Raw genomic sequence first — 17,572 nt, forward strand, 5'->3', positions numbered from 1 at the left:
TGCTGTACATCTCTATGACTCTATGACCAGAGTATATTCCAACAGGTTTATTTGGAAGTACAAGCTTTCAGAGCGCTGCTCCTTCACCAGGTAGTTGGTGGGGCAGGATCATAGGACACAGAACTTATAGTAAAAGATCAAAGTGTTATTCAACTAATGAGATGTATTGAACAAATCTAGACTACTGTTAAGCCTTTAATCATTTAGAATAAGGATGCAAAGTTAAGGTTTTGGGTCCAGTGACAAAATCAGAAAGTGCTGGAAAAGTTTGCCAGGTCTGGCAGCATCTGTGGAGAGACAGAAGGGTTAATGTCTCAGATCCTTCTTCAGAATGAAGGCAGATCCTACCTGGGGAATGTGGAATGAGCATCAGGCCAGAGCTGGGCAGGGCCCATCCAGCCACCAATAGCAACAGCAAGGTGAGGGCGCGGTCGAGGACTGCCAATCAAAGCTGGTTGCCGTGCAACCACGGAAGGTCGGCCAATGGGAAAGCACAGGGATGATGATGAGGCGGGTCTTGAGTGGCAGCTCCCGTCAATCTGCTGCTGGGAGTCTCAGGTAGATAGTGTCGAGAAACAACAGGTGAGGTCAGTAGCTGTGTGTGTATCTCACTGTCTCACACACTCTGCAGTGTTATTGGGGATAAAAAGTTAGTGCTGTCTCTTTGTCAACCCTTCAGAGAGAGAGAGAAGAAATTCCGTCTAGTTGGAGGATAAGGATTTTATCATTAACAACTCCAGGGACTGCCAAGATGTTTAAAAAGAAACCCAAGAACGTAACTCCCCCCAAAACCAAGTAAGTGTCCTACTTATTTTTAATTGTGCAGTTTATTTTAGAAACGCATTTTACTCATGGTACATTCAATGTTTTACATGCCTTTCGAGGACCTCCGTCATATAATTCAACAAAAAAAAAATTCCTTATTAAGTTTAAAAAAAAGTCTTTGATCTGCTTTTGGCTTCCTTAATTAAAAAATTGCTTTCAAGCTCAGCAGGGCAGGGTGTGTTACCTGAGGTAACTTTAAGAAGTCTGATTAAGGCGGGAAAGAACTACATAAAAGGCTGTGGTGCTGAGATTTAAAACTCTGACAACTTGTTTTAATCTCCAGTACAAAATGTTAAAAGGACTTTGCAAAGTGTATGTTTGACAAGCGTACTTCAGGTCATCAATCTGCTGTTCATACTGTAGATGAAGCACTGGTTGATATGGACTGATGGCTTATTGCTTATTTTAAACTTTATTTTAGTTTATTATACAACAATTCTCTATTCTCTATTCTCATCAGCATTGCACATATCCCAGTGATTTATTGAGATGGGTAGAGTTTAATCCTCTGCTCACTACAAATGAATAATCCCCAACCAAAACATTCTAAGTGTTTGATAACAGAATGGAGGCTAACAGATGACAGCATTTAAATCTCTGTCCCTCTGGCTAGTTCAGTAATCAGGTTGGTATTGTTGCTGTTTTGCTTAACAAAAAAAACAGCCTCTCTGCACATGGGCAGATGGATGAGCTGCAAACATAACCACAAAATTTAAAAAAGTACTCCAGGGTAAAGCTGACATGTTGAATTACCTCTGCTTTCTGACACGCAGCTGTATTTCCCAGGATAAAGGGAGAGGAATACAGGTGCAGGATATCAGAAACCTGAAACAAAATTCTGCCAATGCGTCTGTCAGTATTGGAAAGGCATCTGCAGGTTAATGCTTTGGGTGGGACCTTTCGTTTGAATGCAAGCGAAGGCTCTCATTTAAATGTTGCCAAAAAAAGCTGTACTTGCGCCATTTTCTGGTTTTGCTTTTTGATATTTCATCACAAATTCTGTAGCTTTGAGGGTGCAATCTTTTATTGTTCCCAGCAGGAAGGTTAGTTTATTTGGGATCAAAAACTTTGGTATGGTACACACATTTTGACATACTGACGGTCTTAGGGATTAAATGTGGGAGATTTTGCCTCCTAGGCATAGGGGTTAAAGCAATTCATTTGCCCTCTGGCTGAGGTGGGAAGCATTTTGTAAACAAAAAGACCAGGATAAGCAACCATTTGGTTGCATAGCACTTGAGTATCACTGAGAAAAAATACATGTTTGTCAAAGTTTTTGTCTTGCGCTCGTCAGGATAATACACAAGAAATAAAAGATAAAAATCACACAACGCCAGGTTATAGTGCAACAGGTTTATTTGAAAGTACAAGCTTTTGGAGTACTATTCCTTCATCAGGTAGCTTCTGTAAGCTTGTACTTTCAAATAAACTTGTTGTGCTATAACCTGGTCTTGTGCGATTTCTAACTTGTCCATTCCAGTCCAACACTGGCACCTCCATATAGAGTCATAGAAATGTACAGCATAGAAACAGACTCTTCGGTCCAACTTGTCCATTCCAACCAGATATCCCAACCCAATCTTGTCCCACCTGCAGCACCCGCCCATATCATGGCTACCAAGAAATAAAAGATAAAGTTGCCATAGTCATCTCCTTTCATTACAGAGGGACTACTGGTGGTGGTTTGACCTAAGGGTCATTATGCCTCAGACAAGGAGCGAAATTGAGAGGGCAGCTGAGCTAAAGTGGGAATTGAACCCACGATGTTGGTATCACTCTGTTTCACGATCAAGACAGGCCTGATGAGTGCGGGATAAACAGATTTGACAAAATGTCTTTTTTTTTTCCAACAATGTTATTATCATTGTGTAGAGTGCAAAGTTCTGCATTGGGACAAGTTGAATTGCAAAATCTGATCAATCGTGTGTTGTTTGCAAGTTTTATGATATTATTAATTTCTGGGGAGCAAAAGCAATGGAAAACTTCCTAGGTTAAATTAATAAGGGAATATTTCAAAATGCTAAAAGCTGAATATGTTGAGAAATGCTATTAATGTTTGAATTTAGTTGCCCATGGGATGCCTTTACATTAGAACTGCTGTATTGTGAGTTGTTTCTGTTCAAAGGAGATAAATGGAAGGATAGCCAGTGTGGAAATACAACGAGTAGTTAGCGCCTTGCACAGAGTCTGTGGGTATATTGAAGGCTGAGATGGTTAGATAGAATCCATCTAACTTGATCAGTTGGGAAATCAGTGGTTCTGGGGAAAGACAGGAAAGTGGACGTGATGATTGTTGATTCGGCCGTGATCCTTTCGAATGGCAGAGCAGGTTTGAAGGGCTGAATGGCCTACTCCAGTTCCTATTTCTTATGGTCTCTTGGGTGTAAGTGACATGGTGGATACATCTTGTTGGATTTCACTAGAGTTATTAGATGCTGTCCCCAAAATGCTGGCTGCGTTTAAAAGATGGTAACAGATTAGACGGAATTAATGGGATAGTGATGGTTGGGATGCGAGGTATATTCAAGAGTGTGGTGCTGGAAAAGCACAGCTGGTCAGGCTGCATCCCAGGAGCAGGAGAATCAAAGTTTCGGGAATAAGCTTTTCTTCAGGAATGAGGCTTGTGGGCTTGGGGGGGCTGAGAGATAAATGGGAGGAAGAGTGGGGCTAGGGGGAAGGTAGCTGAGAATGCGATAGGTGGATGAAGGTGGGGGTGAAAGTGAGAGATTGGAGTGGATAGGTGGGAAGGATGATGGACAGGTCAGGAAGGCGGAGGCGAGTTGGGGTCTTGGAACTAGGATAAATGGGGCTGATGAAGGGTTTATGCCCAAAATGTTGATTCTCCTGCTCCTCAGATGCTGCCTGACCTGCTGTGCTTTCCAGCACCACACTCTTCAACTCTGATCTCCAGTATCTACAGTCCTCACTTATTCTCCTAATTATATTCAAGGCCGAGAGAAAACAATTTTTTAATCGGTAAAAGAATCGAGGGTTATGAGGAGAAGGCAGGAAAATGGAATTGAGAATGAATAAATCAGCCATTATCTTATTGAACAGACTGGAAGGGCTGAATGGCCTGCATCTGCTCCTACATCTTATGGTCTTAAAACTTGAGAATGTCAAATTAGATTCCAATGGCACCCATTAAAGTCCCTTGATCATGTTAGCACTGCTGTCTTCTGTTTTTTCTTAAGTGACAGGTTAAATGATTGATACCACCCCACAAGATGACAAACTAGATATAATAGACAAAGGTGTTTCCCGCAGTGCAATAAGCTCGATTGGCCTAATTAATGAATAATAAACAGATTGGATTCCACACTGATAAGTGTAAAGCGTAAGAATGTGAGGCAAATATTCAGAGTTCAGAGTGAGGTTACATCCCTGGAACGAGGCGTGGAATTTTATGGGGAAAGGCTGGAGTTGTAAAGACTAAAAGCAGCTTGATGTGGGACGACAGATTCCAAATCGGAGTAAGGAATCTACGGGGAGATTTGTCTGGGGGAGCTAGATGGGCCAACAGCACCCTCCTGCCCCAAGCTATGGATAGAAGCTTTGGGTACAGGGAGTGACAAATTTGGAGGTGGGAAGGACCCTTAATTAACACACCAGTGGTGATCTGAAACCCATCACCTTCTCACCTCCACCAGCCCTATGTTCTGGAGGTGAAAGTGATGACTGCAAATGCTGGAGATCAGAGTCAGGAGCGTGGCGCTGGAAAAACACAGCAGGTCAGGCAGCATCCAAGGAACAGGCAAGTCCTGTTCTTTGGATGCTGCCTGACCTGCTGTGCTCTTCCAGACTTTATGTTCAGCCTGGTAAGGCCTGCGGTTGATATTTTCATTCTTAGATCCTTATGTTTGAAGACCACTTTGGAATCTCAACCTACCAACTGGGTTTTAGCTAGCTTCAGGCAATCCTGGTCAAGAGGCTGGTGTGAGGAGTGGGGAAGGGGAGCTACCATGGTGGATCCAACCCTTTCACCTCGCACCACCACCCTCCCATCTCCCAGACCATCAAAACGAGGAAAAGCACCCCCCCCCCCCCCACACCAACCCTCGTCAGCTCTTCAGGTTGTGGGGAAGATGCCTGAGGCCTCAGCAAGATTCCACCTTATGTAACTGCAGACAGAACTTTCTCTTCAATTGAGACGCTGTGCTGAATGATGGGAAAAGGATGTTTCCTCTCGTGGGAGAATTTGGAACTAAGGGTCGTAGCTTACAAATAAGGAGTCACCCATTCAAGACAAAGACAAGGAAACTTTTTGTTTTTCCCTCAGAGGTTTGTGCGTATTTGGAATTCCTCACCTCCAAAAGACATTGGATGCAGAAACCTCAAATATTTTTCTGGTAGAGCCAGACAGATTCTTGATTACCAAGGAATGTACACTCGAGATTAAAATCCGAGAAGCCATGATCTTGTGGAACAGGCTGAAAGGGCCAAGTGGCCTACTTTTTCTCCCTGTTCGTTAACTCCCACCCCGGTCACCAACCTCTTCTGTCAGGCAGAAGATACAGAAGCTTAAATAGTTGTACCAACAAGTTCAAGAACAGCTTCTTCCCCATTATTGTTAGACTGCAGACATTCCTGATGAAGGGCTTATGCCTGAAACGTCGACTCTCCTGTTCCTCCAATGCTGCCTGACCTGCTGTACTTTTCCAGTGCCGCACGTTTTGACTCGAACTCTCCAGCATCTGCAGTCGGTACTTTCTCCTGCTGAATGGACCCCCTCAACTTTCAAATCTAATGTTCATCTTAGTTTTTGGATACCTTCTGTGCAGCTGTGACTTTTGTATACCTTGCTGTGTTCACTCACCCACTGCTTTGTATGTCCTTATATGATATGAACTGCCTGTACTACATGCAAAACAAAACTTTTGACTATACTTAGATTTGATTTATTGTTGCCGCATGTACCTATGTTCATTCGTCTGCTTGTATGGCTGTCTCCGTTGTGACTTTATTTGGAGGTGTCGGTGTTGGACTGGGGTGGGTAAAGTTAAAAATCAGGAGGAGAAATTGAGGTCTGCAGATGCTGGAGATCAGAGTCGAGAGTGTGGCGCTGGAAAAGTATAGTAGGTCAGGCAGCATCCGAGGAGCAGGAAAATTGACATATCGGGCAAGAGCCCTTCATCAGGAAGTTAAAAATCGCACAACACCAGGTTACAGTCCAACAGGTTTATTTGGAAGCACTAGCTTTCAGAGTGCTCCTCCTTCATCAAGTAGTTGACTTGACACAGAAGAATTTAATGAAGTGTTTCATTCATAAGTTTATATGCAGCTTTGACAATCAGGCTAGAGTACCTTTAAAAAAGTTCTATTTTGATCAGATTAGATGTTTTGTGGATGGAATCCTGTCCTCCTTCTGTCAAAACTATAAAGCTTAGGGCCTGGCCCACTGTTGGAATACAATGGTTGTGATGTATTCCATGAGGTTCCACTGGTTCCACAACATTCTATCTCAATGCCCGAAGCATTGAAACTGATGCAAAACATCACTGTTTCAACCAAAGCCCCATTGTAATTATTAAATGTTGTCACCACATTCACTTCTTCTGATCTGGTCTTTCCACTCCTATTCATGGTGTGTACCGCAACAGCCCACCTCACCAATATTTGGATAGGCAAGGTGCACTTTGCTGGGGATTTCTTTGAACTTGTTAAAGTGTCCGTGTTGAGGGTTAATGTTTTAACACCAAACAAAGGTCTTTAAAAGTAACTACGTGGAAAGGAAGTTTTAAGTACAAGGCAAGTCAGGAATTTCATAGTCATTCCAGCAAATGGGTTACCGTGTGGTTAGTTAAATTCTAACAGTTTTCACAGAATCTTGTGTTATCATTAACTGGAATCCCAAACAGTCAAATTCCACCCAAATTAATTCTGTTTATGATTAATGGGAACGCTAGCGTAACAACAAACGCTGATCAGCTCAGCTGTCGCTCATCTGAGACCCAAGTCATACGGAGTCGGTGATATAACTCAGTACGAGTCAAAAATGCATCAAAATTCTCAGCCCTTTGATCATGGTTTAGAAATTGCAGGATTAAAAAGTTCTGCCATTCTAATAGTAATGACACACAACGTCTTTTCCCTGGGCTGTGGAGTCCAGAAACAGAGGCCATGGCTTCAGGGTGAGAGGGGAAAGATTCAAAAGGAATGAAGGGGCAACGTTTTCACACAGAGGGTGGTGCGTGTATGGAATGAGCTGCCAGAGGAAGTGGTGGCGGCTGGTACAATTACAACATTTAAATGACATCTGGATGGGTATATGAATAGGAAGGGTTCAGAGGGATATGGGCCAAGTGCTGGCAAATGGGACTAGATTAGTTTAGGATGTTGGTCGGCATCGATGAGTTGGACCGAAGGGTCTGTTTCCATGCTGTACATCTCTATGATTCTATAATTAATTGTGCTAAACTCCAGATGGTGATTCTAACTGAATAAACCTTCAAAACTCTTGCATTTGTTTAGCATCTTTCATGACTTCAGAATATCTTGAAGCACTTTATAGCCAATGAAGGTCATTTCAAAACTTGTTACTTTTCTTGAAGACAAGTGGACTGAATAGAGGAGAAGCTGTTCCCACTTGTTAAATGGTGATGAACAAGAGGCTTAAAGTGATGTGCAAAACAGGAGAGGGTAATGTGAGAAAAAAAACATTTGGACTCAGCGAGTAGTTTGGGTGTGGAATACACTGCCTGGAAATGCTGGAGGCAAGTTCAATTGAGGCATTAAAGAGGGTATTGGATGGTTATTTGGATAGAAATCGTTTACAAGGGTGTGGGTAAAGATTCTGGATTAGTGGTGCTGGAAGAACACAGCAGTTCAGGCAGTATCCGAGGAGCAGTAAAATCGACGTTTTGGGCAAAAGCCCTTCAGCAGGAATACAGGCAAAGAGCCTGAAGGGTGGAGAGATAAGTGAGAGGAGGGTGGGGTTGGGGAGAAAGTAGCATAGAGTACAATAGGTGAATGGGGGAGGGGATGAAGGTGATAGATTGGAGGTGGGGAGAGGGTGAATGGATAGGTGGAAAAGAAGATAGGTAAGTAGGACAAGTCATGGGGACAGTGCTAAGCTGGAAGTTTAGAACTGGGGTGAGGTGGGGGAAGGGGAAATGAGGAAGCTGTTGAAGTCCACATTGATGCCCTGGGGTTGAAGTGTTCCGAGGTGGAAGATGAGGCGTTCTTCCTCCAGGCGTCTGGTGTTGAGGGAGCAGCGGTGAAGGAGGCCCAGGACCTCCCTGTCCTTGGCAGAGTGGGAGGGGGAGTTGAAATGTTGGGCCACGGGGCGGTGTGGTTGATTGGTGCGGGTGTCCCGGAGATGTTCCCTAAAGCGCTCTGCTAGGAGGCGTCCAGTCTCCCCAATGCAGAGGAGATTGCATCGGGAGCAACGGATACAGTAAATGATATTGGTGGATGTGCAGGTAAAACTTTGGATGTGAAAGGCTCCTTTAGGGCCTTGGATGGAGGTGAGGGAGGAGGTGTGGGCACAGGTTTTGCAATTCCTGCGGTAGCACGGGAAGGTGCCAGGATGGGAGGGTAGGTTGTATGGGGGTGTGGAACTGACCAGGTAGTCACAGAGGGAACTGTCTTTGTGGAAGGCAGAAAGGGGTGGGGAGCGAAATATATCCCTGGTAGTGGGGTCTGTTTGGAGGTGGCAGAAATGTCGGTGGATGCAAAGGTTGGTAGGGTGGAAGGTGAGCACCAGGGGCATTCTGTCCTTGTTACGGTTGGAGGGGTGGGGTCTGAGGGCGGAGGTGTGGGATGTGGACGAAATGCATTGGAGGGCATCTTTAACCATATGGGAAGGGAAATTGTGTTCCCTAAAGAAGGAGGCCATCTGGTGTGTTCTGTGGTGGAACTGGTCCTCCTGGGAACAGATACGGGGGAGGAATTGGGAATACGGGATGGTATTTTTGCAGGAGGTAGGGTGGGACGAGATGTAATCCAGGTAGCTGTGGGAGTCGGTAAGTTTGTAAAAAAATGTCGGTGTCAAGTCTGTTATCATTAATAGAGATGGAGAGGCCCAGGAAGGGGAGGGAGGTGTCAGAGATGGTCCAGGTAAATTTAAGGTCAGGGTGGAATGTGTTAGTGAAGTTGGTGAATTGCTCAACCTCCTCGCGGGAGCATGAGGTGGCGCCAATGCAGTCATCAATGTAGCGGAGGAAGAGGTGGGGAGTGGTGCCGGTGTAATTACGGTAACTAGCACTAGGTAACAATGCTTGGTTGAAGAACTGATACAATCACAATGTGCCTGCTTCTTAGATTACTTAGTGTGGAAACAGGCCCTTCGGCCCAACAAGTCCACACCGACCCGCCGAAACGCAACCCACCCATACCCTTGCATTTACCCCTTACCTAACACTACGGTCAACTTAGCATGGCCAATTCACCTAACCTGCACATTTTTTTATTTTTGGACTGTGGGAGGAAACCGGAGCACCCAGAGGAAACCCACGCAGACACTGGGAGAATGTGCAAACTCCACACAGACAGTCACCTGTGGCGGGAATTGAACCCGGGTCTCTGGCGCTGTGAGGCAGTAGTGCTTACCACTGTGCCACTGTGCTGCCCACTAATGCTGCCCACTGATGGAGTAAAGCATCTGATGTTAGATGCGGAGGTCACTAATTTCCAAACGTGGCTGTGCACATGTTTATTGGACAAAGAACTGAGTTTGCACTGAAGAAATAGGGTAGTGCTTCATCATGTTTTCAAAGATCTCAGCTATAACAGACGGTAAAAAGTGTGCATTGTACTGCCCCTGACATCTACTGTGACTGTGAAGGGAAGCCTTTGCAGATTCACCTGGGGGTTTAAGAGATCTCTAAAGGTCGGAGAATTGGCCAAGGCAGTTCATGCAGTTAATGTGCCCTATCGCGAAACCTCTTTGGAGCCATTCCTTTAAGTTCCAAATGACACCTTAACCAACTTAATGAAGGTTTAATATAAAATGAACATTTGAATGTGAGCACACCAATTAGGGGCATCTTCTCTACTGCCTGGATATAATTGCTACCGTATCATTCTTTTCTCTGTATTCATTCACTGGCTAGGCAGCATTTATTGTCCATCCCTAATTGCCCCAGAGAGCAGTTAAGAGTCAACCCCATTGCTGTTGCTCTGGAGTTACATGTAGGCCAGGCCAGGTACTGATGGCAATTTTCTTCCCTAAAGGATATCAGTGAAGCAGAGGAGTTTTTCTGGCAATTGACAATGGATTCATGGTTGTTATTAAACTCTTAATTTCTGATTTTATCTTTTCATTGAATTCAAATTTCACCATCTGCCATGGCAGGATTTGAACCCAGGTCTCCAGAACCAACAGTCCAATGATAAGACCACTAGGCCATTGCCTCCCCATTTGATGGATTCCGAAATGGCTAATGAGTCCAATGCATGATCCCCCGACTCTGTCACGCTTGAGGCAGGTAATGCTTGAAGTGCTGGCCACCTGGGCTATTTTGGGAGTTTGTGCACCTCCTCCAATGCCACAACTGTACCTCTGCACCTTCCAACAACGTCCATCGATGTGCTCGCTGCCTTCCCAAGTGAACCTTCTTCATTTTGGTCACTCAAGTCAAGGGTCTCCCATGTGTCAGCAGGGGATGTTTGATCTCTTCAGGAGGCGGTGGGGACATCCCTAAACCATCGTTCTCCTGCCATGACCAAACTGAGACAAACAGTTGCTTTGGGACTCTGGATTCAGCCCCACCCAGATGAACAGGTTTTGCGAGATTAGTGCCTTGATGCTGAGCGTGTTGAGTTGGGAGAAGATACTGCTGTTGGACTGCCCTTTCCTGCCATCAGATTTGGAGGATCTTGGGAGAGACTGGCTGCTGGTACCTCTCCAGGGTTTTGAGGTGCCTTTTTGGAGATTGTTCAAGTCTCCAAACTGTATCAGAGTGCAGCAACATAAAGGCAAATTGCTGGAAACTCTCAGCAGGCCTGGCAGCATCTGTGGAGAGAAAGCAGTGTTAATGTTTCTGGTTGAGTGAGCCTTCCTCAGACTAGGGGGATCAGTAACGGCTGGTGATCCATGATCTAAGTCTGGAGTCACCTGAGCACCACATTGAATGCCGTGAGGAGTCTCTGGACCATTATAAATAGTGGTTTTCGTGTGCAGCCAGAAGGCAGTGTGACCATTGATTAAAGAATCAAGTGTTGCAACTAAATGCCTAAACTACGAGCAGTCAGACTTGTGAAAACATTCACTTTCACAAGTGAAAACCACAGCTTGTGTAAATACAGTTTGAGAGGTCGTATATGTATTAGGTTACCTTGTGACATACTAGCCTAAGATTTATTTTTAAAATTGAAGATGCCTAAATAAAGGCCAACACACCAGGTTATAGTCCAACAGGTTTAATTGGAAGCACACTAGCTTTCGGAGCGTCACTCCTTCATCAGGTGGTAGTGATGAAGGAGCGTCGCTCCGAAAGCTAGTGTGCTTCCAATTAAACCTGTTGGACTATAACCTGGTGTTGTGTGATTTTTAACTCCAACACCGGCACCTCCAAATCATAAATAAAGGCCAATTACCTTTTGAGCATCAGGCATTTCTGGAGGAGGAAAGTTATCCAGAAATTGGGCAAAGTTCTGGTGGTTCTGCTAGAGTTATTCATGTACGGGATGTGGGATGTTGTTTGGCCAGCCCTGCATTTATTGCCCGTTCCTAGTAGCCCTTGAGAAGGTGCTGCCTTCTTGAACCGCTGTAGTCCATTTGATGCAGATAAACCCACAATGCTGTTAGGGAGAGAGTTTGAAATTTTGATCCAGCAGCACTGACTAGGAACCAGCATTTCACTGGTTTCACACTGTTGTCTGGAAGAATTCGGTTTCAGTAATCTAGGTCGAAATGTCTCTGTAGCTTTTATAGTCACCCAGCAGTCACTGGAGTGTAAATTCATTGAAGTGGAAGTTTCAAAAGCAGCCTTTAGCTGTGAAAATACAGCCCAAACCTGCAGGGAGCTTCCTGTGAAGAAATAGTAACTGAGATTAGTTGGAAATTTGTTGTGAGCCAGTTTTCATGGCCTGCTATCATCCTGGAGAAAGTGAGGTCTGCAGATGCTGGAGATCCGAGATCGAGTGTGGGGTGCTGGAAAAGCACAGCCAGTCAGACAGCATCCAAGGAGCAGGAGAATTGACATTTCAGGCATAAGCCCTTCATCAGGAATGAGGGCATGTGGGTCAAGCAGGGGGGTGGGGGCTGCTGAGAGATAAATGGGAGGGGGATGGGGCTGGGGGCAAAGTAGCTGGGAATGTGATAGATGGAGGAGGGGGTGAAGGTGAGAGGTCGGCGAGGATGGTGGATAGATTACTTACAGTGTGGAAACAGGCCCTTCGGCCCAACAAGTCCACACCGACCCGCCGAAGCGCAACCCACCCATACCCCAACATTTACCCCTTAGCTAACACTATGGGCAATTTAGCACGGCCAATTCACCTGACCTGCACATCTTTGGACTGTGGGAGGAAACCGGAGCACCCGGAGGAAACCCACGCAGACACGGGGAGAATGTGCAAACTCCACACAGTCAGTCGCCTGAGGCAGGAATTGAACCCGGGTCTCTGGCGCTGTGAGGCAGCAGTGCTAACCACTGTGCCACCGTGCCGCCCAGGTGGGAAGGAAGATGGACAGGTCATGAGGGTGGTGCTGAGTTGGAGGCTCGGGACTGGGATAAGCTGGGGGGAGGGGCTGGTGAAGGGCTTATGCCCGAAACGTCGACTTTCCTGCTCCTTGGATGCTGCCTAACCTGCTGTGCTTTTCCAGCACCGCACTGTCGCCTCTGATCTCATCCTGTCAACTTTGACACCTTCAATCTTCATCAACAGCTCACTGAACCTGATGGTGGTGGCACAATGAATCTTTGGGAGTCCTCTCCAGAGACAGCTGGGGGGGGGAGGGGTGGAATGCGGAGTCCTTGTATATATTTAAAGGAGGGAGGGAGAGAAAGAAAGAAAAGTGGAAGTGAGGGATCAGTCTTGAATGGCCGAGCAAGTTCAAGGGACTGAATGGCCTACTGTTCCTGTCTCTCGGAGTCTTATTGCTGGACAAGCAATCCAGAGGCCCAGGTTATTGCTGTAGGTACATAGGTTCAAATCCTGCTGTGGTAGTTGGTGAAATTCAATTAATAAAGCTGGATCATAAAGCTAACGTTGATCATGCCAACTCTGGGTATTTAATTTTACTGATTGGTGAACCAGATGGATTTTCATAATGTCCTTTTTAAGGGAGAGAACTCTGCTGCCTTTACTGGGTCTAGCCTACATATAACTCTTTAATTGCCCTCTGGATTAGCCCAGCAAGCCACTCCATTCAGTAGGCACCAAGTAGTGACACCCAGGAAATAATTAAGAAAATGTCACCTGCCTCATCAAGTTATATAAGCCAATTCAAGCCTTGATGTCTACATGGAGAAAGTGAGGACTGCAGATGCTGGAGATCAGAGTCGAGAGCATAGTGCTGGAAGAGCACAAGTCAGGCAGCATCCGAGGAGCAGGAGAATCAACATTTCGGGCATAAGCCCTTCATAAAGAATGAGGCTTGTGGGCCAAGCAAGGGGGTGGGGGCTGCTGAGAGATAAATGGGAAGGGGGTAGGGCTGAGGGGGGGAAGGTAACTGTGAGAGTGTGATAGGTAGATGAAGATGGGTGGGTGGGGTGATGGTGATAGGTCAGAGAGGAGAGTGTAGCGGATAGTTGGGAAGGAAGATGGATAGTTCAAGAGAGCGGTGCCGAGTTGGAAGGTTGGATCTGGAATAAGTGGGGGTCGGGGGGATGGGAAATGAGGAAACTGGTGAGATCCACATTGAACCTATGTGGTTGCAGGGTTCTACGGTGGGAGATGAGGAGTTTTGTGCTGTCACAGTGTTCTTGAACATAGAAACTATTTTGTTCTCCATATTTTCATTACTTGTATTCAAAATTTTAGAAAAGCGGCAAACATAGAATTTTAACCAGGCAGGCTAATGATCACAGGGAGCAGTCAGAAAATACCACAGTTATTTAACACTGTGTAATATCCAGCAAATGTTGGGTATTTAACAATAGCAATATTATTCTGGAAAACTTAATAATGTGACCCACGTCTCTGAGCTTAGTTTCGTTATGTTTCTGTTAAAGTAGCTGGTCTTGGGTCCAGTGACCCTTCTTCCAGAAATGTTAACTTTTGCTTTCTTTCCTCGGACGATGCCAGACCACTGGAGTTTTCCCAGCCATTCCTGAGGTTTGTTGGGATTTCTGTGAAAGGGGCGCAAAACGAATCAGTCTGTCCAGACACATGACAATCTGCACTGGCTCCCAGTCTGGCAGCAGTTCCCTTTTAAAGATCTCGCCCTACGCCTCCCAAACCTGTGTCGCTTTCCCCAGCCTCAGCAACCCTCCAACTCCAACCACTTGAGCACCGCCTGGTTTTGAGACTCAGTCATCAGTGACTGGACCTGGGCCCGTAAGTTCTGGAAGTCCTCCCCCACCATAAGCAGAAAATTACTGAAGATTGTTTGGCACTTTCAAAAGGAAGGCGTGGGAGAGGAATAGTAGAGATGTACAGTTCATGGATCAGTCTTGTGTATTGCCCTCTCCTAGTCACCATTCTTAGGCACTCCATGCATTACATCTTCTAACTTCAAAACCCTTCCTAGTCCTCACTGCATCATCATAGAAACCCTACAATGTGGAAACAGGCCATTTGGCCCAACAAGACTTCCAAAAACTATCCCACCCAGACCACTCTATGTATATTTACCCCTGACTAATGCACCTAGGCTACACATCCCTGGACACTATGGGCAATTTCTCCTGGCCAGTTCACCTAACCTGCACACCTTTGGATTGTGGGAGGAAACTAGAGTAAACCCACACAGACACGGGGAGAATGTGCAAACTCCACACAGTCACCCAAAGCGGGAATTGAACCCAGGTCCCTGGTGCTGTGAGGCAGCAGTGCTAACCACTCAGCCACCGTGCTGCATCATGCTTTCAATCCCAGAGTATCAACATAAGTAGATTACAGATAGCGGTCTTCAGTTTGCAGATCACCTGGGAGTTAGCTGAATAGGAAAGGCTTGGTCAGTCAATATTTGTTAGTACTTTGACAGAAAATAGCATTAATCTTATCCTCTTTCAATCTGCCCATAAACTCTTGATCTTTTCTCACCTCCTGTATCGAAATGAGTAGCAGGCGGATAAGTTGTGCACAGATCTCAGGGATTTAAAGGTCCTCAGGTTTTGAAGAGACTGATCTCCTTGTTCAAGGCTTGATGTTCCACCCTGAACCTCATGGAGTATATCTGATCAAGGAGCAGTGCTCCGAAAGCTAGTGCTTTCAAATCAACCTGTTGGACTATAACCTGGTGTTGTGTGATTTTTAACTTTGCGAAAGTGAGGTCTGCAGATGCTGGAGATCAGAGTCGAGAGTGCGGTGCTGGAAAAGCACAGCAGGTCAGGCAGCATCCGAGGAGCAGGAGAATTCACATTTCAGGCTTAAGTCCTTCATCAGGATTTTTACCTTTGTCCACCTCAGTCCAATACCAGCATCTCCACATCATGTGAAGGACATCCCTGTCCAGTAGATTCTATCTAAGAAACGCACAGCTGGGAAGTAAGTTGTTTCTTCAAAATGTAACTCGGCCACATTAGTTCGCTCTTGTTGTAGGGGCTGTAGATAAATAAAAAACCTTTGAACCAAGTCTTTTTAATACAAGTTTCCTGATGTCCCAAAACAATAGTGAGGGAAAATAAAACTCCTCTGGAGCTCTCAACCCTCAAAGTGGTGGGAGCAAAGCTCTTGAATTTTTTTTTAAGGCTGAAGTCAGAGGGGGACAGGAGAGAGGTGGAAGCTGGAGTAACCAGAATCTTTACTGAATGGCAGAACAGGCTCAAGGGGCTGAGTGGCCTACTCCCTGCTCCTAATCCATACGGAAAACAATGCCATTTTTCAGAATGGATTGAGCCTGAATAATATTGCTCAGATCTCTTGGATTGCACCTTGGCAGCCAGATTAAAATTTAACACCATTAAATAAAACTTCAGTTGTTGCTGGTTTAGGGGAACCTCATTGCATCCCTTGCACCTGTTGTAACATTCTGCATAAAGTATAGTCTGAAGATCTCCGTGCTCTTGAAGACCCAAATGTGATATATAATTTGTACATGTTTATAAAGCTCTTTTTAGGGGAGGGGCCAGGCATACAAACCATGCAAAAAATGCATTGGGTGTGTCCACCACAACATACTAAAAGAGGGTGTTGAAACCTGTCGAACTTCTACACGTTGTTTAACTCTTTGTGAACTAGAATTTCAGTATGTGTCACTGAGAAAGCGATACCAATGGCAGCTTGGTTATCTAACTGAAAGCACCCACACCTGTTGGCGTGAAGTAGTCACAGTTGAGAGTTCCCCACCCTCCTATTTATCTCTCAGCCCTCTTCTCCCTCCACATTCCTGATAAAGGGCTTATGCCTGAAGTGTCGACTCTCCTTCTCCTCGGATGCTGCCTGACCTGCTGTGCTTTTCCAGCACCACACTTTTTGGCTCTGACTCTCCAGCATCTGCAGTCCTCACTTTCTCCTAGCTGTTTAACAAGAAAAGACACGGAATGAGTGAGTGCTAAACCAATATAATGTGCTTTGCATCCATTGAGAAAGCCCCCAAATCTTCCCCCATATGTTAACTGAGTCTCTGACATTTCATTACTGTGACCATTTAATTAAGAACTTAGTTAAACTGGTTCCTGATCAGTTCTGAATCTCTGTGGTTTACGTTACCAGGGGAAGCCCTGACTTGGCTAGTTCTTAGTCACACTGGCAAATGCTTTTTCCAAAGCCATGTAATCATTTCACTGTCCATCTGAATGTTGTCCTGCGGCTACCCTGGGTTCACTGATCTCTGATTTCACTGCTCGTTGGATGCTGCCTGAACTGCTGTGCTCTTCCAGCACCACTAATCCAGAATCTGGTTTCCAGCATCTGCAGTTAGTGTTTTTACCTCACTGATCTCTGTGTAGAGTCTGAGGCAGCGTAAAGTGTTACAGGCCCTTTTGAGAGAGGTGATTTATTTGTATCACCAAGTTCACTTCTGAATGTTTCAATACACCAGTGAGGCAAGCCTGCTGCAAATGTAGACCCACAAATTCTCTGGCCCAATCTCTCTTACCCATATTCTTGTCATCCCTCCAAACCGAAACCCCATTTACAAAGACAGACGCAGCTCCTGTGACCTGTGAAGGTTCACATCTGAATTTGTTTTCCTTACATATACTTTATTCATAATGTTTGTGAAAGTACATTCTAAAATATCTCAACTTGAATGTTTTGGAGAGTGCAATAAAATTCACCTTATCTCCACATAGCACTTTACGCTCAATCTCATCATAACGCCCTTTAATATTTAAGATATGCATAGCATGTAAGCAGCATATTGTTCAGATTTCTTTTCTTTTGTATGGACTTAGAATCATAGAATCAGGCCATTTGGCCCAACAAGTCCACCCAACCCTCCAAAGAGTATCCCATCCAGACCCATTTCCTTACCCTATTACTAATGCATCTACCATGTACATCCCTGAAAACTATGGGGCAATTTAGCATAGCCAATTCACCTGCCTTGCACATCTTTGGACTGTGGGAGGAAACTGGAGCACTGAGAGGCAACCCACACAGACACTGGGAGAATGTGCAAACTCCACACAGACTCTGTACGGAGTTGGTATCGAACCCCGGTCCCTGGCGCTGTGAAGCAGCAGTGCTAACC

General features: G+C 45.3%; 1 protein-coding gene across 1 annotated transcript in view; it reads left to right on the forward strand.

Annotated features, from left to right (window-relative positions):
• The first annotated feature begins 560 nt into the window (after window positions 1-560).
• The window catches only part of ppl (periplakin), an 86,169-nt gene continuing 69,157 nt past the window's right edge, over window positions 561-17,572 (forward strand). The window contains exon 1 of the mRNA XM_072560023.1: window positions 561-795. Coding sequence (XP_072416124.1) covers window positions 752-795 — 44 coding nt within the window. The 5' untranslated portion in view covers window positions 561-751. The remainder of the gene's footprint in view (window positions 796-17,572) is intronic.

The sequence above is a fragment of the Chiloscyllium punctatum genome, chromosome 40 (assembly GCF_047496795.1).
Source record: "Chiloscyllium punctatum isolate Juve2018m chromosome 40, sChiPun1.3, whole genome shotgun sequence".
Taxonomy (NCBI): domain Eukaryota; kingdom Metazoa; phylum Chordata; class Chondrichthyes; order Orectolobiformes; family Hemiscylliidae; genus Chiloscyllium; species Chiloscyllium punctatum.